At 35.9% G+C, this 26,897-nt stretch overlaps 1 protein-coding gene across 4 annotated transcripts in view; it reads right to left on the bottom strand.

Annotated features, from left to right (window-relative positions):
• The window catches only part of GADL1 (glutamate decarboxylase like 1), a 143,385-nt gene that overhangs the window by 98,870 nt on the left and 17,618 nt on the right, over positions 1 to 26,897 (bottom strand). For all 4 annotated transcript variants that reach the window (XR_014028406.1, XR_014028407.1, XR_014028408.1 and 1 more), the window contains exons 2-6: positions 7,897 to 8,069; positions 7,085 to 7,211; positions 3,903 to 3,993; positions 1,780 to 1,886; positions 667 to 782 (exon numbers count right to left, since the gene is read on the bottom strand). Coding sequence is in view for 1 of the 4 variants with exons in the window: in XM_081343189.1 (XP_081199315.1) it covers positions 667 to 782; positions 1,780 to 1,886; positions 3,903 to 3,993; positions 7,085 to 7,211; positions 7,897 to 8,069 (614 nt within the window). In the remaining 3 variants the exon portion in view is untranslated. The remainder of the gene's footprint in view (positions 1 to 666; positions 783 to 1,779; positions 1,887 to 3,902; positions 3,994 to 7,084; positions 7,212 to 7,896; positions 8,070 to 26,897) is intronic.

Below are 26,897 nucleotides of genomic sequence, written 5' to 3'. Positions count from 1 at the left end.
AGGGAAGGGAATTAACCCTGTCTTAAGCTGGCATTTTTGTAACCACATAACACTGTTTATCATTATGTGTGACCCTGAACAAAGGCAACCAAGGTTAGTGGTCATAAAAGGAACATAAAGGGTAGTTAAACTGCTGTGCCAGGAAAATTGCAGAATCACCAAAGCACAAAATGTCTATCCCCTTTAAACAACAAATCTACAGACATAGACATAGACATAGAAACAATCTTTCTTCCTCATCTCGTGGATTGGGTTACTTTTTTCTGATTATCAAATTAAAAACAGAGTTGTTTGGGGGAAGATGTTAATTTTCATTAGCAATTCAGTAACCAAAAAAAAAGCTTCTCCCAACATAAAACTGAGGTTTCTATTCGATCATTATTTCTTTTCTTTTTAAATTGTAACAAGAGTTGAAATTAGCCTGCCTTCACTTAAAGTAGCAAATTGGTATTCTGCAGAACAAAAAGAAAAATGAACTGGTTTCTTCATTAAAAACTGTATTAATAGAGAGTAAGGCTGAGACTTTTTCAAATCAAATTACATGTTGCTTACCTTTTTAATATCCTAGTTTTGATTTTATGTATGTATACATATATCCTAGTGCTTTGTGCATATTTTCCTTCTCAAAAATGCTATACTAGAAAAGTTGTAAGAAAAGTTAATTACCTCTTCTGATGTAAACAGAACCAACTGAGGTATCCCAGAAAGGCCTTTTTCTTTTATGTCAGGAAAATATTTGTATCTTGCCAAGTTCATTGCATACATATTGGAAACAGAGCCACCTTAAAAATCATTACATAAATTAATAAATATTTCAGGTTCTAAACTGTAAGAGTACAAGTATTCAACTATACATTTTGTATGGCTATAAGTGCTTCTTGAATATTGAGGACGTCATATGTATTCAAGCAGAACATTTAATCTCAGACAGCATAACACTGGAAGAACTAGAATGGGCTTTGTAATATAGGTATTTCTTGACTTACATTCATTCATTCATTCATTCAGCAACTGTTCAAAGTTATGCTGGTGCTGAAAAAATGGATGTATGACTGGCCCCTGTAGTTCTAGCCCAGGGGTAGGCAACCTTGGCTCTTTTATGACTTGTGGAGTTCAACTCCCAGAATTTCTAAGCCAGCATGGTTGCCTACCCCTGTTCTAGCCATCTCAGCATCCCCTGGTCATATGATCACTATCTAGGTGCTTGGATGCCAGCTCTTGATTATGACTTTGCAAGGAGCCATGGTCACATGATCTATTTGTGACTTTCCCTGTTGGTTCCCACAAGCAAAGTCAAAGGGGGAAGTCAGCAGGAAAGTCAAAATTCACTCCAATAAGTTGGTCCCACCCACAGCATTTTACTGCCCATGTAGTGCCTCTGTCAGGCCTTCTAGATCTTCTCCTAGCTAACCACCACTCATGGAAACTTCCATTCCCACACTGACACCTTTGTGGCACCTCCATGTTCTTTACCTGGAGCTTCTATTCCTTCCTGCTTAATGACCCATTACAATGGGAACTGAGATGGTTGGGATTCACTATCATTAAATGCAAGTGATGTTGCATTTTACAACTGCATTACTTACCAATGGCTATCCTGGTCCCAATCGCCATTGTAACCTGAACCTAACTTATGAACTACATGTATGGAGAGCTATCTCACTATAAGCAACAGGATGCTCCAGAAGATAAAATAATGCAGGATGCTACAATGCTTGCATAAATCATATGGTTGTTATGTAGAGATTGTCATACTTTTTACATTAAGGAACATCTTACCTGGATTAAATATACCATCTCCTCCTTCCCATCCTATATATTCAATCATTTTCTTTAGGACTGCTTCTTCCACTAGTAAAAATACTGGAGAAATTTCATAGGTATATCTGAATGAAGGAAAATGTGACATGAAACTGTTTACTTAGTTGAGTTTTATAAAACGTATGAAATTATAAAAAAGCAGATAGCATGAATATTAGTATATAATTGATTCCTTCCTACTCTGCAGTACAGCCCAGATTTTTATAATAGATCTGAAAGACATTTGTGACATAAAATTGTAACTTGAGATTATAAACCTCTCCAGTCTGTTGATAATTTTAAATACCAAATCCTACCACTTCATTTCCCAAGTTCATAATAGAGGCTGGATAGACATGTAATTAACTGATTCTCCACCTATTCTGTTAAAGTATGCCCTGTATTTCAAGCGCTATATCAGTCCTTTAGAATCTGGAATCTAATTCCTGTTAATTTGTTATGCTCCAAAGAATATCATTATATTAATCTTAATATACAATCTGGCCTTGTGATGTCTCAACCCATATGCTAACATGGTAACTTTGAATATTTCCCCTCACCCTACCATCCAATATTGTAGATTCAGGGTAAACAAAATATCTACATATTCCTGATCTGACCAATGTTATATGTTACAAATAGTATTAATGTGGAAAAATTAATACACAGAGAGATTTTTTTAAAAAAAATCTCAATTTTGTAGTTTGTGAATTTCATTTACCATCTAAAGCTTCTTATAGTGAAAGGATACATGGACAAGAATAAACTGTGATAACAAGTTGTGAGAATTGTGTTTTTGAATAAAGGACAGTGTGACTACAGTTTCTAATGAAAGCAGTTCCTCTAAGACACCGTTTCTCAACTTTGGCAATTTTAATGTGTGGACTTCAACTTACTGGCTAGGGAACCCCAGCAGTTAAAGTGTATGTATGTTAAAGTTGCAAAGGCTGAGGAACATTGCTCCAAGAACTGTTGAGATACATGTTCCCAGATTCACCTTGTCCTAACTCAGTTGAGAAAAACAGTATTTTCTTCTAATTATTACAAGGAGACAAAGGACTTTTTCATTTGAAGCATCAAAATCCAATCCAAATGGGAAAAAAGGCTTTTAAACTAATATCTAAGAAATATCTAATATAAACAAATAAGCACATATAATATATTCATATGAGAAAAGAGTTCCTCTTGTATTTCTTAAACATTCTCATTATGGAGAATCCAGAGAGCTAGACTAAAAGCTGAAAGTCACTTTTCAATTGAATTTACAATCACAATGGTAACTATAGACCAGTATTTTTTGTTCTATACTGCTCAAAAATATAAAGGGAACAGAAAATAAGACATCCTACTATTAAATACAGTACATTGTATTGTTTAAGTGTTCCCTTTATTTTTTTCAGCAGTATATTTTTTTACATGGGTATACATATAAAAGAATGAATCCTCACACTCTGTCTGTAGGAGGAAACAATTGGCCTGAAAGTTTGAATAAAGCTAACATTTCAATAAACCTGCAGGCATAGGTTCAAATTCTAAACTCAATATATGGCATATGTCCTGCAGGTAGTCCTCATATAGCAACTGACTCATTTTGCAATCACTTGCAGTTACAACAGTGATGAAAAAGTAACTTTGTGACCAATCCTTACATTTATAATCTTCACTTGTCTGTAAAACAAGAAAAGCTGAAGTAAAATCACAAATGTAGTCATGGTTTCACTTAGCTACCAATTTGTTTAATGATGTTGCTGTGATCACTAAAAGAGGTACATTTGTATTTAAATTCCCCAGTGACAAATTATTTCTGTTCATACAAAGTTGCCTGATAAAGTTATCAAAAGATAAACTCAGGAACGATGAGGAAAAAATATTTATAGGAACATTTAAGCATATAAAGGAAAGAAGAAAAAATAAGAACTAAAAATAAACCAATTGATCAGATTCAAAGACTTTAATTTAGGCTCTCTAGGTAGTTAATTTGCCAAATATCTGCAATATGCACCCCAACAATGTTATTAATAGTAATTTAAAGGAAAAAGGATCTGCCACCATTAAACAGCACTGCAAATTCAGCACCATGATTTAAAACAAAATGCACTTACACACTTGGGTTTAATGCCTCCATAATGAAACGTGCTGCTAAAGAGTAATAATCAATGCCAGCATAGAGCTGATTAAAAAATCTTGGGTGATCTGTAAATAATGATGACAAAGACATATATCTGTTTAGCATTTGTGATCATTGAAAAAATAAAGTAATTTTATTCACACGTACTGCTAAGGCACTGTTGCAGAGCTCATACATTATAGCAATTAATAAAAAAAATGTAGTGGTTTAGATGTGATGCATGAACCCAGCCTCAGAACTTCTCCATTATAGATGTTTGCTGTCAGATTTTCCTTATCCAATGAAACCTTCTTATTAGCGAAGGAAGAAAAGGGAAACATTGAAAGGCACAAAAAACTTGAACTTGAGATAGATTCCTCTTATATCTACTCCAATTTGAGCTTTCTCTTGTTAAAGGGAGAAAGTTCCCTAAGATATTTATTTTTTGATGTTATTCTTTTCAACTTTATTATTTGATAATGCAATAAAGTATAAGACTATTGAGAAGATTTTAATTATGTAGCCAGATGTATTAGGTACAAGAAGAATGATGCTCAAGTTACCTATTTAAAATTTCCATTTTTAATTCATTTTATTTATTTTAAAAGGGTCAACCCTTCCAGAAATATATTAAGAGATGTATAAATGGTCCATCATTTAATAACAATATCACAAATGATTTGAAATTGACTTTCCTATAATTCCTGTTTTATGTCCTTTCAAGACACACAAGACATTTAGAGAAATAAACAATTAGAGTAGGTTATTTTACACAGAGATGGCTTAAAGGCTTTACACAATAGATAAAATGGTTCTATATAATTGCTCATATAAAAAATAACATAAATCAGACCCAGTGTACCTATTTTGATTCATCTCAGTATAGATTTAGAAATGTTACCTCTGAATCTTTCATCAATTAATAAATAGTGTAATGTTAATAGGTGCTTAGGCTGGACATCTTTTTTCAGTAAAAAAGTAAACATTTAAAGTTTACTTAAAGACATATTGCTAAGTGGTAATGGAATTATTAGTCAAATATTCTATAAAAGTGGCCTCTAAACAGCTATATAATTAAATGCCCCTTTTATGTGAAGGACTAATAACATTCTTTAGTAGTCTTATCATCTTCAGAAAATTGCTGTGAATTTTCATTAGCTAGCCATATTTTCCAAAAAGGTAATTAACCTTTTGATCACTCATTATTTACTAAAATAAATATTGTTTTGAAGATAGTACTTTGATTCTTGTTTAGGTGGCTCAGTGGGTTAGGACGCTGAGCTTGTCGATCAGAAGGTCAGCAGTTTGGTGGGTCGAATCCCGAGTGCTGTGTAACAGTGAGCTCCTGTTACTTGTCCCAGCTTCTGCCAACCTAGCAGTTCGAAAGCACGTAATAATGCAAGTAGAAAAATAGGGACCACTACAGTGGGAAGGTAACAGCGTTCCGTGCGCCTTTGGTGTCTAGTCATGCAGGCCACATGACCACGGAGATGTCCTTGGACAAGCGCTGGCTCTTCGGCTTTGAAACGGAGATGAGCACCAGCCCCTAGAGTTGGAATCAACTAGCACACATGTGCGGGGAAACCTTTACCTTTACTTTAATCCTTGGTATTAAAATCTCCTCCTGGCCTCAGGCTATAACTCTAGATGCTCACAGGTTCTGACAACTCAGACGACATGTATTAGTGAAACCCAATTTGCAATTTATGTAATAGCAGGATTTCTGCATTATACTCAGCCATGATTCAAACACAGCTTATTGAATATGGCACAAATGCCTGATATTCAAATACTGCACTAAGCCATAGACTTGTGGATTACAAGTCACAGAGTCTGAGTTTCCCCTAAGACATTAAGCCAAAGTCAAACAAGCCTAGAAAATATGTTGAATATTGTCAGTATGGGCTGATTAATAACTGCATTCAGAAATCTGAGTTAATTGGAAAGTTTTCTACTCTATAAACATTTTATATTGTATAGATCCTCAATGTATTTCAGATTATATCCATGTTTATTATATAAACATAAAGCATAAAAAGGGAGATGGTCTAGTATAGTTAAATTAACAGGAATACTAAAAAGCTATTCCAGTGTACTTGTTATCCAATGATCTTGAAATCTTTCTTTCAACATAACATCTCTGATACTGTATGTCTCTGCTTGCCTGTCTCCAACTAGGTTCCAAGACCATTTTTTTTCTTGCTTCCCAAACTTTCTACTTAGAATTTCCAACCCTGATTACATTTTTGAGTATGTATATTTCAATGAACTTGGATATATTTGTTGTTCCTATAAACTGCCTAGGATTATGTAAAATAAGCAGGTTAGAAACAATTTTAAATAAAACAGATCATAGGCAGACATTAAACTGAATTTAAAAAACTAATAAAAATGCACTCTCACATAGCTATTCAGCAGAGCATGGAGATAAGCAGTAAAATGTTTTGTTGCAATTGCTGCTGTATGTTCCAAATTGTGCTCTTCAATTATCACAGTCAATTCATTCCTCTACCCAGGACACATTCACACTTTGTCATAATCATGCCCGGATTTCTGCACTATGTTTAAACACTTATGATATACTAATTTTATTTATTAACTTTTGCTATTTACTTGCAAGTGACTTTTATTAATTCTCAACATATTTTGGTTCATCATTATCACCAACAACTATTTTGTTCTTTATAGGAGGACTTCCCTTCTACAATGAGTAATGCTTTAAATTATTGTAATAGGTGCAGCAGATGAGGTGACATCATTTTAGACCAGCTCAGTGGTCCATTTCAGATGTAAACTCCAAGTTTCTTAAGTATTTATGAAGCCAAAAGGGAGTATTTATATTTTATTTTATCCTTCTCTCTCCCCGTCAGCACAAACACTTCAACATGAAGATTTTATTTCATTTAAAGTGAGTATTCTGTTACATCTGAAATAATATTCTGATTTTGCAGGATATTAAATCAGGATATTAAATCAGAAATGTAAGAAAAGGAGTGGTAGATATTAATAAAGGTCCACTTCATATAAATGAAATTATGAAAATACACCAGAAGTAGCCTTTTATGTAGAAGTACCATTTCATTTAGGTAGAAGTACTTTTTATTTCAATTTCTGCAATTGGAAGGATATCATTAATATATTAGGAACAAAAAGTAATTGTAACTATGATATTCATACAGGTTTTGACGCTGAATTGTATAACATCCTGGCATAACTGCAAGAGTTTGGGATGACTCTCTCCTGTATCTTTCAATTCCAAGTCAAGAAGTGTTCTCAGTTTCTCAGGAGACTGCCATTCACACACCTAATTGTAAAAAAACATCAAGTCATTGGGAAGAAATGTTTATGATGAGAGAACTTAAATTTTAATCAATGTTAATTTGCAAAATCCTCTGCCAAAATCCTTTTTTGAAAAAAAAACTTATCTGGTTTAGTCGTTTAAGTAGCCTAGAATTTCACTATATGTTAGAAACTTTTTTATAGTTTTTATAAAATGTTTTAGATTTACAAATAATTTAAGCACAAACATAGAAGATTACAAACAACAATATTTGAATTTTAAGTTCATCTACTACTAAATCCAAGAAATTAAGAAATGAAGGCATGATATGACATGGAAAACATCTCTAGTTATTTAATAATGAGAATTATATCAAAAGTATTTTTACATTTATCAGTAGCAATGCACATTGTACATAAAGACACATTTCTGAATATGACTACTGAGTTAATAATTTAATTTAAATTAAAATTAAATAATTTAATTTTTTTTATTTAGATCAGAGTTTCTCAACCTTAGCAACTTCAAGAGGTCTGGATGTCAACTCCCAGAATTCCCCAGCCGGCCAAGCCAGGGAATGCTGGGAGCTGAGGTCCAGATCTCTTAAAGTTGTTAAGGTTGAGAAACTCTGATTTAGATCATTAGTTTCTATTATATTGTGTACTTAGAAGACATTAGCTATTACTCCAATTACATCAAAGATTTTTACCTTTTCAGTTGCATCAGATGCTTTCTTTACCACTTCTTCCATTATAATCTTACTGACCTCTTCCACAAATTTCTCGCCTGATTTTGAATCTGCTGCTGGGCCATTTAAAATAACTCCATCCACTAAGATTGCATTGTTCTTCTGTGACTTTTCCAACTGGTTATTCATTTCAACTGATGAAGATAAAACAAAAGCAACACAGAATTATATATGCTGCCTGTTTCGAATTGTTTTTTTCCAATCAATATGTTCAGGTAGACTAGATATGCTCCAGGTACCCTCAACTGAACATGGCAAACTTATAGGACTGAGGAAACATGCCTCCTCTGCTGTACAGTAGTCCTTGACAGTTCATTTAATGACTGTTCAAAGTTACAACACTGAAAAAAGTGATTTATGACCGATTTTCATACTTATGACTGTTACAGCATCCCCACACACAAGAGATCAAAATTCAGACGCTTGGAAACTGACCCATATTTATGATGATTACAGTGTCCCTGAGTCATGACCTCACTTCTGTAACGTTCTGACAAGCAAAGTCGATGAGGAAGCCAGATTCACTTAACAAATAAACAACAACTGCAGTGATTCACTTAACAACTGTAGCCAGAAAGATTGAAAAATTCATTTATTCAGCAACTTACTTAGCAACAGAAATTTTGTGCTCAGTTGTGGTCATAAATCAAAGACTATTTGTACTCCTGCCCTCTGGAAGAACTCCCCCCCCCCCCAGAGATACAGATAATCCTTAGCTCCCTGGCTTAATCCTGAGGTCTGAGGGTATAATGTTCTTTTGACTGTTTTGACTATTTTCTTGTCTGAGCTATTATGTTATATTTTGTTATGTTTTTGACTGTTTTAGCTATACATATGATATGCTGTAAGTACCCAGAATGTTTTGGAATAGGCTACTATGAAGAAGCTCTGGGACTTTAGCATTTAAACAGACAAGTACCAGCCACATAATACTGTTGACCAGAAAGACAAAGAAGTCTAGATAGTGAACACTGTAGTAAAACAACGGGGGGGGGGGGAAATCACAAAATACAAAGACCTGAAAATAGAATAAGGACAACTGTGGCAAAAGAAAGCAAAGAGAGAAGTTCCCTGAAGATGGTCTCCAGCACTAGTCCAAAACCTCTGGTCCAAGTGACCGACCCAGACTGAATCCTGCAATGTTATCCTGGGACATGCCTTCATTTGTGAAAGAAAGCAAAGATACTGTACCTATAATAATAGGCTCCTTGGGTGCAATTCCAAAACATGGAGCACCATTTGAACACCATCAACATTGACAAATCAGTCAATTGCAAAAAGCAGCTTTACTTGGAACAACTCACATTCTGTGATACCTTTCACACATCTGCCTGTCCCAGGTCCATAGAAAGGACTCAATAGGTGGACAAGAATGCTAAATATATTTTCATTTTTATTTTTTTATTTTAATTCCATTTATATTCCGCCCTTCTCCGAAGACTCAGGGCGGCTTACAAGCTTAGCAGTAGCCTTCATTCTATGTATATGCCTGCTTATTAGGGCTTTCACACACATCCCAAGCGGCATTATTACAAAGTCAGCTTAATTGCCCCCAACAATCTGGGTCCTCATTTTACCTACCTCGGAAGGATGGAAGGCTGAGTCAACCTTGAGCCTGGTGGGATGCTAACCTGCACTAATTGCAGGCAGCTGGTGTTACTTAAGGAGGCATTAGCCCACTGCTCCACCAAGGAGCATTATATATAATATATATAATGGAAGCATCAAATAGAATAGATCAACTATTTGCAAAAGACTCCACTACTACTTTTTGGTGACCTTCATTTATTAGATCACAGAATTTAAACAGGCTGTTTATCTAATAAAAAGAAAACAACACAAAAATTATTTGACATCCCAGAAAGGAATAAATAAAAAAGGTGAAATTAAATCATTACCTGCAACTCTTATCAAAACTACAAGACGTGATAATGGGAGGCAACTATTTCAACAATTCTAGAACCACAAAAAAAGAAGGTGATTATTAAAATTATTATTATTAAATTTCCCCTATAGGAAATGAGATGGTCGGACATTAAAATGTGTTATAGAAAATGTATTCCCATATTTCGGTATAGTTAAAATATGATGGTAGCACTTTCTTCCCAGCTGAGATTCAGCCTATTTTCAAATGTTTGGGTAAACAATCTTATGTTCTGCATCGAAAATCCATTGCCTAAGTAATGAGGTGAAAGGTCATAAAACAGCCTTTAGCTGAAAACAACCAATCCAAGTTTAATTTTTGGTAATATTTAGTACAGTAATGCATCTTTTCTGATAGCTTTCTACTAACTATTTTATATTTTAAATTACTTTTTTTTACTTTCTCTGTACAGCTAGAAGAGGAAAACCTATTTGAAAATTGGAATGCCAATAAAATATACTGCTATGTCTTACTAGTTTTGTACTTACAGCCTTTTCTCATAAGTTTTCAAGGGCCATATATTTTTAAAAACCAAAATATAGTTTGTAACAGAAGACGGTTTCTAAAAATTTCTCATTTCATGGTGTGAATATTTTTTTCTTTAATGTGTTTTTTTTCCAACCTGCATTTAAAAAACCCACATCATCCAAAAAAATTCCAGATATTTAGCTTATTGAAATTTGATTTTGTAACTATTTTTTGTTGAATTTTTTTAATAATTGATTTTAAAATAAGTGAAACTTACCCAAAGCTGAATCAGATATCAAATTAACTTCCCTTATGTAATAAATTTACAAGGTTACCCAATTTTACAATAACAATACAATGACAAAAGCATTACTAAAAAAAGGTATGAGTAAAAAAATGACAACCATGTAGAAGAAGTAAGAGTATTTATTTTAAAAACAAAACAGCTTATTGAACTTGCCTGCCACTCAGACTAATCTAAGGCCTGGAGTAGGGGGAAAGCAATGTTAAGGACTCTTAAACCCAGTTGAGGGGGCAGATGAATCTCAAAGAAAATGTTGTTTCAGACAGTAGATGCTATGACATGACTGCTTCCTAGATCCCATCATATGTCATTGCTTAACAGATAGAACCTGGAACATACAAACTCTGCTCAATTGTTTAAAGTCACATAAAAAATCCAAGATCTGCCACTCTTTCTACTTTCCAGGATAGCCCCCCAAATTTTCCAGCTTACTCTATCTTTTTTTCCTAGGCAGCTGGATATATCTGCAGCAAAACATTGGATATCAACTATTACCCACTTTATGTCCTATAAATCTAAGTGAACCATGGGGATGGGATTATTCAGGAGACTACTAATTTGACTATGCCAAGCACTTAATTTGAAAAAATGTATACTTTTGTATTTTAAACAGAAAAAATAGAATGATATGGAGAACTGTCATGCTTCAAAAGAGGTATCTATGAACGTACTAGGGTCTACAAGCATCATATGGATGATGCCAGCAAAGTTTTACTCCAAATTCTACTTATAATACCAAAAAACCTTTTGCTACCTGAATTAAAACTATGGAGATTAAATCTACTTATTCTATATATGGATTATATATATTTATATGTTGGAAGAAAAATTATATCAAGCATTTCCGGGAAAAGGCACAATACTAATTATGATGGTAAAGCACAGAATTTGTGACTGCTTGCCAAACTGCTCAATTAGCGTTGGTCAGGTTCCTATTGAAAAACAAAGCACATTATCTCTAATGGAATTATTTGCTGAGACTCATCATAATAGGATAGCAGAGAAGTAGAAATAACATATAAGTCAATTGATCCTCTAGCAATCACAAAGTTCTCACACATTGAAAATAGACAATTGATGTATCTTCCAAACTCAATAGTTTTCTTTTTTTTTATTAAAGAGTTTTACAAAAACAAGATTTTACAATATATCCCCAAATCCCCCCCACCCCAAACCCGCCCACTTCCCCCCCACTTCCCAGAGCTAAATACAGGATTATAGTTATAATAATCATATTCTAAATAAAAATTATACATAATATACGATTAACCAAATTCATAATGTGCTTTAACTCCCCTTTAACATAAATACATACAAAGTACCAACACTAAGATCAATAACAATATCCCTCTAAAATCTACTCATAAGCTAAATGGAACTTTTTAGTCCCATATTTATTCTGAATATAATCTATCCATCTCCTCCAAACTGAAATATATCTTTCCTGTGAATGATCTTTCAAGTAAGCAGAAATCTTAGACATTTCTGCAAGATTCGAAACTTTAAGCACCCATTCTTCTACAGTGGGCAAACTATCCTTCTTCCAATATTGTCCCACCAGTAACCGTGCTGCTGTTATCATATTCAACATCAAATTGGTTTCTTTAACATCACAATCTACAACAATACCCAATAAAAACAATTGCGGAGAAAACTTTATCTTTCTCTTAAAAATCTTTTGAATGTTCCACCAAATTTTAATCCAAAAAGCTTTTATATTTCTACAAGTCCACCACATATGAAAATAGGTGGCTTCTAAACTACCACATCTCCAACATTTAGACTGTAAGTTAGGAAACATGTTAGACAACTTCTTGGGATCCAGATGCCATCTATGAAACATTTTATAAAAATTTTCTCTTAAGTTTTGAGCCTGAGTAAATTTAACATTTCTGACCCAAATTATCTCCCAAGTGTCCAGCGAAATTGGTTCCTGAATATTTTGTGCCCTTTATCATACAATCTTTAACTAATTCCGTTTCCGAATCCAATTCAATTAAAGCATTATATATCCTCTTTATATGTGCACAATTTAAGTCTCTAATTTGTTTTACTAAATTTTGATCTATAATTGTGATGCAGATCTAACTTCCACCTAGCTTTCAATTGGGTATATTGAAACCAAGAGTAACTTATGTTTTCTTGTCTTAACTCATCTAATAATTTAAGTTGCTAATCATTCCCTTCCAATCTAAGTAATTCCTTATAAGAAACCATATCCATACTCACTCCCATAGATACGCCCTCTATCGCATGTCCAGGAATTCCCCAAATCGCTATTTTATAATTTAACTTATAATAATACTTTTTCCAGACATGCAATAAAGCACTTCTAAGAATATGGGATTTAAAAGCCCTATCCACCTTCTTATCGTAAAGCAAATATGCATGCCATCCATATACCAAATCCCAACCCTCAAGATGAAGTATTCTCTTATTAGTTAAATTAAGCCAATCACTAACCCACGTCAAGGCAACCGCATCATAATACAATTTCAAATTCGGCGCCTTAAGTCCCCCTCTTTCCCTAGCATTTTGTAAAATCTTAAATTTAACTCTTGGTTTTTTCCCCGCCCAAATAAATTTATTAATACCCTTCTGCCATTGATCAAGGTTGGCATCCTTTTTCAATATAGGTATCATTTGAAACAAAAAGAGAAACTTTGGCAGAACATTCATTTTAACAACTGCAATTCTTCCCAATAAAGATAATTGTAATTTTTTCCAATTATTTAAATCCCTTTGTACCTTCAACCATAGTGTTCAATAATTATTCTTATACAATTTTACATTTGAAGCTGCAATATATACTCCTAAATATTTAACCTTTTTCACTATTTCAAAACCTGTTAATTTAGATAACATATCCCTTTCACTCATAGATAAATTCTTAGATAATATCTTAGTCTTATTACTAGTCACCTTGAACCCAGAAACCTTACCATACTGAGTTATAATTTCCATCAAATCTATAACTGACTGTAACGGTTGAGATACTGTCACAACCAAGTCATCAGCAAAAGCTCTCAATCTATAATCATTCTGTTTTATTTTAATTCCCTTTATCATAGAGGACTCTCGAATTTTAATTAATAAAATCTCTAATGTTAAAACAAACAATAATGGTGATAGGGGGCATCCCTGTCTTGTACCTTTTTCAATTTTAAAGGTCTCTGTTAGCCCCCCATTAACTATAATTTGTGCAGTTTGTTGTTGATATATAGCTTTAATAGTATGTAAAAAACCTTCTCCAAAATTCATCTCCTCAACAACTCTCAATAAAAATTGCCAATTCAATTGGTCAAAGGCTTTCTCTGCATCCAAAAATATCAATGCTGCGGAGACTTGGTTGTTCTTATCCAAATATTCAAGGAAGTTTACAATTTGTCTTACATTATATTTCATATACCTCCCAGATATAAATCCCGATTGATCACTATGAATCATTTGTTTCAAAACTTGCATTAATCTATTAGCCAATACTTTAGCAAAAATCTTATAATCTGTATTCAAAAGCGATATAGGTCTATAATTTTTAGGTTGAGTAAGGTCTTGATCCTCCTTTGGAATCAATGATACAAAAGCTGTCCTCCATTATGGAGGAACTGCACCTCCAGTCTGAATTTCATTAAACAAAATCTTCATTCATTTCGACCAACAACATTTTATAGTAAATTGCTGTTAATCCATCTGTTCCCGGAGCCTTGCCCAATTTCAACTGTTTAATAGCTAAAGAAATTTCTTCTGATGTAATTGGGTAATTCATCTCAAGTTGTTGTTCTTTTGAGAGTCTCGGAAAATAAGCTCCCTGTAAATACTTGTCTATATCTAAAGCTTGTATATTTTCTTTAGAATATAATTTTGAATAAAAATCTAAAAAACTCCTCTTAATCAAATTTTGTTGGTAGACTTCTTTTCCTTTATATTCTATTTTATCTATAGTACGTGATTTCTGTTTCTTCCTTAATTGGTAAGCCAACCATCTACCAGGCTTATTAGCATTACAAAAAGTATTATGTTTAGCATAGCACAAATTAGTTGCTACTTGATCAGCCAGTAGCATGTTAAATTGTTCTTTCAGTAAATGTACTGAAATCCTTAAATTATTATCCAATGGATTCAAAATAAGCTTTTTCTCCTTAGATTTAATCTCTTCCTCAAGATCTAAACATTTTTGCATTTGCTTACACCTGTAGGCGTTGTTCATATAAATCAAAACCCCTCTCATATAAGCTTTACTAGCATCCCAAACCATTTCCATCGATGTACCTTTATGCATATTTGTAACAAAAAATTCTTTCATGTGTTCTCTACATTTCTGCAAGAACAAGTCATTTGTAAATAAATTCTCATTCAGCCTCCAGGATCTTCTACTACCATCTTCAGCAAAAAAACTCCAACCAAACAGGACTATGATCAGACATTGTCCTAGGGAAAATCTTAACGTTCTTAACCAAAGAAAAAAGATCAGTAGTAATCAAAATAAAGTCAATCCTAGAGAAAGATTTATGTCTATCCGAAAAAAAGGTAAAATCTCTGTCTCTCATATTCCTTTCCCGCCATACATCTCTTAATTCCAGATCCTCCTTCAAATCAAAAAAAGCTTTAGGCAATTTCAAATTAAAAAAGTTTTTGGAGGATCCCTTCTTGTCTTCAGATGGGACCAAAACTCCATTCCAGTCCCCCATCATGATAACAGATTTATAATCCAATTCGATTAGTCTCTGATGTAAAAATTTGAAGAATTTTTGCTGTTGTTGATTTGGAGCATATAATCCAATAAGAAGAACTTTCTTTCCTTGTAATATTAATTCAATACTAACATATCTCCCTTGTTTATCCGATTCAATCAATCTTGCTGAAAAATCTTTTCTTAAATAAATGACCACTCCAGCCTTCTTCTCCGGAGCAAAAGATGCAAAATGTGTTCCCAATCGGGAATTAATCAGATACTTTTGGTCTTTTAATGCAATATGTGTCTCTTGTAAGCAAACAATGTTATTTTTATGTTGTTTCAGATAAAAAAATACTTTCTTTCTTTTCTGTGGTGAATTTAAGCCATTAACATTCCATGTCAGGAACTTCACCATCTCTGGTGATCATGAGCCTTTGGAACATAACCTGAAGATCAGCTGTTGCTCTCTTCGGACGTGCTCCTCCCACAGGCTCTGAGACAGCCGCGTCTTGCGTAGTTGGACCAGATACAGACTTCTGTTTTTGCTCTTTTTCCATACGCTTATATGCTTATATGTCATCCTCTGTTCTTTTGGGTCTTCCTTTAATGCCAAACTCTGCTCCATAACCTCCGCCTGCCGTATCTCCTCAAGTGGCAATGACAATCCCCCTTCACTCAATTGTTTATCTTCTTGTCTTGCTTCTGTTCTTTTGATTCGAGGAGACAGTGGTGAGCCTGCTTTCAGGACCTTAGTGTAGAAATCTTTTGCTTTTAAAATTGTATCCAATCTGTATCTGGTCCCTGCGTAATTTACCACAATTCCATTAGGTATTTCCCATCTGAACTGGATTTTTCGCTTCTTAAGCTCATCGGACAGAAAGGCAAAATCTTTCCTTTTTCTAAGAATTTTTGGAGGTATCTCCTTTAAAATCATAATGTCTTGACCTGCAATTTGAAATCTTTCCCGATAAAAGGCCTGGATAATAGAATTTCTGGTTGATCTCCTGGAAAAATAAATCACTACATCTCTAGGCAAATATTTTTGCCTAGCAATCCAGGAGTTAACCCTAAATGTCTTATCCATTTCTTTAAGTAGTTCTTCAGGTTCACATTTCAAAACAGGAGCCACTGCTTGTGATACTTCCCATTCCAAATCTTCTTTAGGATTCTCTTTAAGGCCTCTGATATGCAATGCAAACTCCATGTTCTTATATTGTGATATAATAACTTCGTCCTCTGTTCTGTCAATCTTAGCTTCTGCTCTATCAATCTTCTGTTCAGCATCAATGATTTTATTTTCCAAATTCTCCACATACTCCATAACTGAGTCCACACGAACATCCAGGCATTCTATATGTGCAGCCAAACCCTGGAGTGCAAGCACTATATCTTCCCTCATCTGGCTGTTTTGGTTAACAAATTCTTTCCTTGTTTCCTTTATTTCTTGCTGCAAAACTTGTGTTGACTGCATCACAACTCGCTGAATGTCTGTCAGTGTAAATGCAGGAGGTGGGGGGGAGGGTGGTTGTACTGTAGGTTTCATCGAAGTCTGCCCTACAGCTTGTGGTAAAGGTGAAGAAATAACATTCTTAGAAATTGGAGGCCCTCCCCCACTTCTCGCAGCCATCTCTTAGGTTTCAATTTCCTCTTTCACCCAGCAGAATCAAAGTTCAGAAAAAAAAGGGGGGGAAAGGGAAAGGAAGGAAAAAATAAAAGTTCTCCCAAAGTTCCTTAACCTTCAATAAAAAAAAGGGAACAAGCTTCCAAATAAACAAAATCTGGTACTGGGTAAAGTCAGTTGCAAATTGTATCTCTTGCTATGTAGCAAAATATAACAGTTTTCCAATGCAATCACTTCACACAGGAAAGAAACATTCCAGCACCATTTTTACTCCATTTCAAACTTAAAACTTGAAGAAGATAATGAATCTGAGTTAAAGTTAAAATCCAACTTGAAAATTCAGATCTTCCTGCTTTGCTCTGCCTGCTTCTCAAAGAAACAAAATATTCACAGTCCCATCTAAGCAGCAGGTGCAGTTGTCGCGTCTGGTTCCACTCCTTTTGGAGCGAAAACGTCCTGAGAGCAGAGAGAGCCTGGACTCCGAGGGGGCTCACCCTGTTATCCCCCAAACTACTTGAGAGAATCGCAGGGGAGCTCTACCTCTACCCAGGCAAGCTCGCCTCTCCCTCTTCTCCCGAGGGAGAAGCTCCAGCGCCACGGGACAGCTGATTTTCACTGCCTCCGAGCGCTTTGACGCTTCCCAGGATCGGGCGGCTTCAAAACGCCGCCCTTCGGTGCAGCAGCGCTACCGGAACAAACTCAATAGTTTTCTATCTGTGGACTCCAAACCACTTGAATTGTATGGGAAAATAAGCCATCTTTGAGACATATTACATAGACAAAAGGCACTTATCAAAAGGCACTTCAAGTTTTTACTGATTATATTACTGAACAAATAATAATAGCACCAAATAATAACACTAATAAATTGGAAAGAAAGCACAAAGACAAACTAGGTTTGTTTTTCTTTTCATTTTTTGTAGTGAAAATATAGGAATCTCTGCTGTTTCAAAGTGAAAACCATACCGGAAAACCTATTACATTTATATAAGTGAAAGAGGGGGAAGATTAAACTACACAATTATCCATATTAAGATATAAACTCAGTCTGATGCAAAAAGGTCAGAAAATGTCAGCAGGCTAGTAACCAGAATGACATTCATCTTATACATAAGTAGAATATCAACATATTTTAAAAATCTTTGTCGTTCATTATTTATCCTAAGAACCAAAATAGACAATAAATGTAAAATATAAAACATGATTTTAATGATCTACAAAGATTATTTGTTGCCATTATACATTGCATCCTATTAAAAAATAAACCATGCTGCCTTCGTTCATCTCTGTAGATTTTCATATGAAAATCACTTACACTGCTTTTATGCCATCATAATTCTTTGCATGCACACAACTGAAACAATGGTCACTCTAGAGATCAAAATATTTTGCTGAACTTGCCAAACCACTAAAGCAAAATTTTGTGACTACGGTGGTGCAATATTTGAAATTATCCTAGCACAGCAGAGGCAGAAATATCTGTAGGTTCAGGAGTTTTCAAAAATATTTCTCACTAGTACCTGAAGTACCAGGCTAACATGCACATATTTAGTCTTTTTGCATATTTCATTCAAATGTATTTATTTTCATGGATTTAAAGAAAGTCTAACTCCCTATGCCTCTGGGAACATTACATTACAAGACAGAAATAAAGGAACAGATGATGTCCTTTTATTAACAGATAATCCAAAAGCCATACAACAAAGCAGTAGAAAATCTTAACAGAGGCTCATCTCGCCCAGCCTTGGGAAAGCTATGACTTTTCAATGACTTTTATAAAAGTTTTGGAAATGTTACCAAGTAAAACAATTTTAAAGCAATTAATGCAAAAAACAAGAAAACATGTAAAAACCAAGAAAAAAGTTAAGGAAATGACTGGTAGATTAGTGGGAGAAAGTGGCAAGAAAGTGACAAGCAACAGGGAGAAAGCAGAACTACTTAACTCATTTTTTTGCATCGATCTTTACACAAAGGGAAAAAAACAGTCCAACCTATCAAAAACAGTACAGTAAAAAACAGATTAGAAACACAAGTTAAGATAGGCAAGAAAATAGTGAGCACCTGTCCACCCTAGACGAGTTCAAATCACCAGGACCAGATGGATTACACCCCAAGGTTCTGAAGGAACTGGGAGATGTGATCTCAGAACCACTGAACTATATTTTTCAAAGATCCTGGAGCACTGGGGAACTACCAGAGGACCGGAAAACAACTGATATAGTTCCCATCTTCAAAAAAGGGAAAAAATAGATCCAGGAAACTACAGACCTATCAGCCTGACCTCAATACTTGGGAAGATTCTGGACAGGATAATCAAGCAATGAATCAGCCAACACCTAGAGGCAAACAAAGTCATTACTAAAAGCCAACATGGGTTTGTCAAAAACAGATCATGCCAGACAAATCTTATTGCATTCTTTGACCAGGTGACAAAATTAGTGGACCAGAGGAATGCTATCAATATAATTTACTTGGACTTCAGTAAGGCATTTGATAAAGTAGATCACAACCTACTTACTTGATAAGATAGAAAAATGTGGGTCAGACAGCATCACCACCAGATGGATTTGTAGCTGGCTGACCGGCCATACTCAGCGTGTGGTTCACAATGGATTACATCTACATGGAGGGAAGTGTGTGGTGGGGTGCCTCAGAGCTCTGTTCTGGGCCCAGCACTCTTCAACATCTTCATCAATGATTTGGATGAGGGGATAGATGGGGAACTCATCAAATTTGCAGATGACACCATGCTGGCAGGAATAGCCAACACTCCAGAAGATAGGCTTAAGATACAGAAGAAACTTGACAGACTTGAACATTGGACGCTATCTAACAAAATGAAATTCAATGGTGAAAAAAGTAAGGTTTAGGCAAGAAAAACCAAATGCACAGATATTGTATAGGTGCTACATTGCTCAATAGTAGTAACTGTGAGAGGGATCTTGGAGTCCTAGTAGACAATCACTTAAATATGAGCCAGCAGTGTGCTGCAGCTGCCAAAAAAGGAAACACAGTGCTAGGCTACATTAAGAAAAAGATAGAATCAAGATCACGCAAAGTGTTAATTCCTTGGTAAGACCACACCTGGAACACTGCGTCCAGTTTTGGTCACCACAGTGTAAAAAAGATGTTGAGACTCTATAAAGAGTACAGAGAAGAGCAACAAAGATGATTAGGGACTGGAGGCTAAAACATATAAGGAATGGTTGCTGGAATTGGGTATGTCTAGTAGTTTAATGAAGAGAAGGAGGAGAGGTGACATGATAGCAGTGTTCCAATATCTCAGGGGTTGCCACAAAGAGGAGGTAGTCAAGATATTCTCCAAAGCACCTGAAGGCAAAACAAGAAACAACAGATGGAAACTAATCAAAGAGAGAAGCAACTCAGAACTAAGGAGAAATGTCCTGTTAATTGTTCCTGTTAGTTAATCAGTGGAACAACCTGCCTCCAGAAGCTGTGAATGCTCCAACACTGGAAGTTTTTAAGAAGAGGCTGGACAGTCATTTGTCTGAAATGGTATAGGGTTTCCTGCCTGAGCAGGGGGTTGGACTAGATGACCTCCAAAGTCCCTTCCACCACCACCACCACCATCATCATTATATTACTATTATTATTATTACTATTATTATTATCCTCTTAGCTGTTATACTGTACATACTCCAAGCAAACTTTATATGGCCTAGAAGTTATTTATAAAACAAATTGCTGAATGTATTTTTTTAAAAATTGCAAATGTTATACCTATATATCTAACAACAAATTACAGGACTGGAGAGATACATTCAGGTTTGAGCAATGAGCAATCCAATTTTTGTCCCAATCACTCTTCACTATCCACGGACCATACCTATCAATAGCCACTGTCTAATTTAGATCATGTCTTTGTCATATGACATCTTACTGAAAGGTTTAATAGCAAAAATAGGTCTTCACATTATGTAACTTTTTTGGATCTTAAATCCGGGATCATCTGGGAGAAACATTAAATTCGCAGATGACACCAAGCTGGTGGAAATAAGCAATAACCAATACTTTAGAAGATTTGAAACTGGGTGGTATCCAACAAAATGAAACTCACTGGCAAGAGAAAGCTTTACTTTTCGGCAATAAAAAAATCAAATGCACAGGTACTGAAAAAGGTACCTAGATCAATAGCAGTAACTATAAGAGGGTTATGGGAATCCTAGTGAATAACCACTTAAGTAAAAGCCATCAGTGTGCTGCAGGTGCCAAAAAAAGCCAATGCAGTCGGGGTCTGCATTAACAGAGAGACAGAATCAAGATCACATGAAGTGTTAATACCACTTTATAATGCCTTGGTAAGACCACACCTAGAATACTTTGGTCGCCACCATATAAAAAAGATGTTGTGACTCTAGAAAGAGTACACAGAAGAACTATAAAGATAATTAGAAAACTGGAAGGTAAAACATATGAAGAACAGTTGCAGGAATTGGGTATGTCTAGCTTAACGGAAAAAAGGATTATGGGTAACATGATAGCAGTGTTCCAATATCTGCCACAAAAAAGGGATCAACTATTCTCCAAAGCACCTGAAGGCAGGACAAGAAGCAATTTATAGAAACTAATCAAGAAAAGAACCAACCTAGAACTAAAGAAAAATTTCCTGACAGTGAGAACAATTAACCAATGGAATGACTTGCCTTTAGAAGTTGCTCCATGTCTGGGGGGTTTTTTTAAGAAGAGATTGTACAACCATTTGTTCGACATGGTATAGATCTACTCGAGCAGGGGGTTGGATTAGAAGATCTCCAAGGTCCCTTCCAAATCTATTATTCTGTTATGTGAATATAATCAGGTTTCTCCTATTCAGGGACTTTATAATATTTACTGTATATATAACTTTATAATAACACCTTTGTTAGAATTAGGTGCAATCCACAAATATTTTTGTCTAATTTAATTCCAGTTCAAAAGAGAGTTACATAATGTTGCACAGAGCCTTATTTTATTTAACTTCTTTTTGAACTCCCAAACAAGCCGATTAACTGATTCAAGTTTCACCCCTCACTATTCCCACATTTGCTAGGGTGGGTATTCCACTTCTTCTATATGCTGATGGTGAATCTATCCTTTTATTAACACATGGAATTTAGGCAGGCGCTCATTTCTGCCTAGAGCACTTAAATGGTTATTTATGACCATATCAATATCATGGTAGGTTTAACCCAAAGGGAAGCCCCATTTACAGCACATTGCAGTAATCCAAATGGAAGGTGACTAAGGCATGAAGGACCATGAGCAACTTTCGAGCATTTGCTTTGGAATACCCTCAGGCTAAAAGAATCATGAAAGAAAAGGTCCCAGGCATAGAAAATGAATGAATGAAATCAGCCATATTCCAACCCAAATTAGTTTTTTCATAATTTATTCTAGCTGGAAATTAGACAGATATTGCTCTAATCTTTTCTGCCAACAGAGTCTTTCTCAGACACAAAATTGATATTTTAGTCTCGTTGGTTCTTAATAGATTTATTGACATTCCCATGTGAATGAGAACCTATCCATGCAACAAAAATTCTGTTGAGACAATCACATTTATGATTTTACATTGTCCATATCATTAGTGTAGCAAAAAAATTTCATTCTTCCTTCATTGGTATGTCATATAGATCATAATGAGTATTTTCTTAATTTTCTGTTCTCAGATAACCCTAACCATTTATCACATTCAATGAGATTTTGCATGACAACAATTAAAATTTATACACAGATAATTAAGGTATTGGGCATGAATAAAGTCACTGAGAATCCCTATTTTATTAACATATTTACTGTTATATATTTTTAATTATACCAATTACTGGTAGTCTGTGTTCAGAGACCAATTCCCTTCGAATTTTAAGTAGTTATGCTTAATGCCATCCCCGAGTAATTCCTTTTACTTTTATGAATTGTTACTATTACCGTCTCTGGGCGATTATGAGTTTAGATTCTTTTCTTAACATGCTGATAGTTAATTTATCTTTCAATACCCAAATATAAAATACAGAAGGATCTTGACAGACGTGAATATTGGGCACTATTTAGCAAAATAAATTCAATGATGAAAAATGAAATTCTACATTTAGGCAAGAAAAACCAAATGCACAGGTATATAATAGAAGGTACATGGATCAGTAGCAGTAACTATAAGAGGAATCTGGGAATCCTAGTGAATAACCACTGAAATATAAGCCAGCAGTGTACTGCAGCTGTGAAAAAAGTCAGTGCAGTCCGAGACTGCATTAACAGAGGGATAGAATTAAGATCATGTGAAGTGTTAGTACCAATTGGTAAGACCACACTTGGAATACTGCTTCCAGCTTTGGTCACCACAATGTAAAAGAGATGTGAGACTCTAGAAAAAGTGCGAAGAAGAACAGCAAAAATGAGAAGGGATTGGAGGCTGAAACATATAAAGAACGGTTGCTGGAATTGAGTATGTCTAGTTTAATGAAAAGAAGGACTACGGGTGATATGATAGCAGTGTTCCAATATCTAAAGGATTGCTACAAAGAAGAGGGAGTCAACAGATTATTCAAAGGCAGGGCAAGAAGCAATGGATGGAAACTAATCAAAGAGAGAAGCAACCTAGAACTAAGGAGAGATTTCCTGACAGTTAGAACAAATAATCAGTGGAACAACCTGCCTCTAGAAGCTGTGAATGCTGGAAAGTTTTTAAGAAGAGATTGGACAACCATTTGTCTGAAAATGTATAGGGTTTCCTACCTTGAGTAGAGGGTTGGACTAGATGACTTCCAAGGTCCCTTCCAACACTGTTATTCTGTTCTGTTATTCTGTTAAATAATTGTACTTTATCTGCTTGTTTGTTTATTAAATTGATATGCCATCCCTATTTCTGATAAGGTAACTCTGGGAAACTTACACAACATAAAAAGATAAATAGAAAAGGAATTAAAATTTAAATTATGCACATTAAAACTTTAAACTATGCAAAACATTAAATGAACGAGACATATCACATGGGATACTGTTCTTACCCCCATTAACCACCTCCAGCAGTCACCATTTCCTTTGTGGCCCCATGCCAATCAAACCAGACAAATCAAATTTTAATACTCTTATGGAAGGCTAAAAGAATTGGAGCAATTCTAACCTCAGGTGATAGAATTTCTATAGGGGCGGGGCCACAGGGTAAAGGCTCTTCTCCTTGACCCTGCCTATTGGAGGCTTCTTCTGCTGGAATGAGTGGGGCAGGCTAGACCCATTGGGGTGAGGCAGTTTGTCAGGTACTCTGGACTCAGGCCATATAGGGCTTTAAAGGTAATAACCAACACTTTGAATTAGACCAGAAGCAAACTGGTAATCAATGCAGCTCGGGCAATAGTGGTGTTACATGTGCCACTCTAGGAGTCCCCAGAACTATGCATGGCACTGCATTCTGCACCAGCTATAGCTTCCAAATAGCCTTCAAGGGTAGCTACAGATAGATCACATTGTAATAACCAAATGAGAAATGACTAGGACATGAGTAACAATCCAGATAAGGGCACAAGTGGTGCACAACACAAATCTGCACAAAGGACCTCCTAACCACAAATGCCACCTACTGTTTGAGCAGGAGTTATGAGTCCAGGGAAATCCCAGGTTATGCACTAAGTCTGTCTGGGAAAGTGAACCCCATCCAGGACTAAAGACGATAAACTATCAGATGCTGAAGTCTCCTGCATCCATAGCCACTCCTTCTTGCCAGGATTCAGTTGAAGCCTGTTCCTCCATGTAAGCCCTTACAGCCCCAAGCACTGAAAAAGGGCATCACTTGGATCACTGAGATGAAGATGTAAAGTTTTGTGTCATTTGCATACTGATGATAGCTCATCCCACTGTGTCAGATGATGTTGCCCAGCGGTTTCATGTAGATGTTAAAAAGGAGTGGAGGTACTGAGTCCTGTGGCAACCCAAAAGAGGATGGCTTTGGGCTGGACTTCTCACTCCCTATCAACACTGAATGGGATTGGCCTTGGAGAAAGGAGCCAAACTAATGCAATATTGTACCACCCAGCCCCATACCTTGCAGCCAGACCAAAATGATACCATGGTTGATGTTATCAAAAGCCACCAAGAGATCAAGGAGAACAGATGAATACTCTAGCCACATCTCATTCTCACCAGATATCATCCACAAACATAACCAATACCATTTCTGTCCTATAACTTGGCTGAAACCCAACTGAAACGGGTCCAGATAATCCTTTTCATCCAGGCCATCTAAACTACAACACACCCACTTTTTCCTCCATCTTTGCTAGAAAGGAAAGTTGGGAAATTGGACAAATTGTCCAGACAGGGTGGGTCTGATGATGATTTCTTGAGGGGTGGGTGGACCAAGCCTTCCTTAAATAGTGCTGGGAACACCTCATTCTTCACCAATGTATTAATCACTTCCTTGGACCCACCTGTAGATTATCATCCTGGAGGCTTTCACAATCAGGAGGGACAGGGTAGCAGGCAGTTGTGTTAACAGCTCTAAGGACCCTGTCAACTTCCTTCGGTCCAACAGGCCAGAGGCAAGTCCATTCCCAGGGAAAAGACTGTTCCCTGGTATCTCCAATGGATCTGCTCCACACTTGGTCTCAATCTGAAAATGGATTTGACCCATTTTGTCAGTCAGGTATTCAACAACTCCTCTGCATGGCCCTGTAAGTGATCACCTGAGTTCTCCTTCCCATGGAGGGACTGGGTGACCTAGAACAGAGCCATCAGGTGACACTCTGTGGATGCAAAAAGGCTAGACAAATAGCACCATTTTGCCACTGCCAAGGTGTAGGCCACTGTCTCTTACCAGTGTCCAATCAGATTCTTTCTTAGTTTTCTTCTAACACTCTAGCCATCTTTTAGCCCTTTTCAGCACCCTCAGCAACTCCATAAACTATGGGGAGTTTCAGGAGCAATATTCAAGGGTCTCGATCTCTCTCTGATTCCAAGTTGTGGCCAAAGCCACCACAGGCCTTTGTAACAGAACCCATGAGACATCCTCAGCTCCTTCTGGAACCAGAGTGAACCCATTAGTCGCCAAGTATGGATCATTCAAATAGATTCTGACTCCTGCTGAATGTTGGAGAATCTCACAGCCAGCAAGGCATGTTCTGATCATGACAGGGGAACAATGACAGATCCCACATCAGATCTCATTGCTACTGTTCTGACAAGAAAACCATATCCAGAGTGGGACCACTGTCCCAAGTTGGGCCTCGGATGACTTGAAACAGGCCATGGCCACTATGCTCATGTTGAATGCTTGGGCTGGCTCCAAAGACAAACCCAGAGATAGCAGATTTAAGTTCCCTGGGACCATAAGCCTGGGAAACTCTACTGCCAACCCTAAGAAGACCTCCAGCAGTTCAGGCAAGAGAGTTGCTATGCAGTATGGAGGGTTGGGACAGCAGAAACACTCCCAACAAATCCTGTGAGTCCAATTTTAAGATAGGGTCTTAAATCTGGAAACTTGAAAATAGTTCCTAAAGGCCAAAAAGATTCCTAGATGACAAACCACAAGACATAGGGCTGGACATATGTCCAAAAGGAACTTACCCCTCTTGTGTCAGCCAGGTCTCACTAATGCATACTAGGTTGCCTCCACAAATAAGGGCAGCAGCCAAAGGCCAAGGCGTTTGAGGATCCACTGTCCAGGATCTGGGCATGAGCATGTTTTGTTACTATGCTATGATGAGCATCTTATCTCTTTTAAATAATACACTCTTCTTTTTAGTGCCTTAAGGACTAAATCTTAAAACTTTTTTATAAACTTCATTAATCTATTTTATCTTTTCTTTTAGTTCATAGTTTCTTTGATACTTTATAAACTTAGACTTTTAACAAATATAGGTCCAATAACTGTAATCAATTTCTCTCCTAAGGAACAAGGCTTTTTCATAACTTGCAACAGGTTACATACCATTAAATTTTATTTATGGTAAACAAGTTTAATGTACATCAGAAGGGATAA

The sequence above is a fragment of the Vipera berus genome, assembly GCF_964194415.1.
Source record: "Vipera berus genome assembly, chromosome: Z".
Taxonomy (NCBI): domain Eukaryota; kingdom Metazoa; phylum Chordata; class Lepidosauria; order Squamata; family Viperidae; genus Vipera; species Vipera berus.
This window is presented reverse-complemented; position numbering and strand designations above follow the sequence as displayed.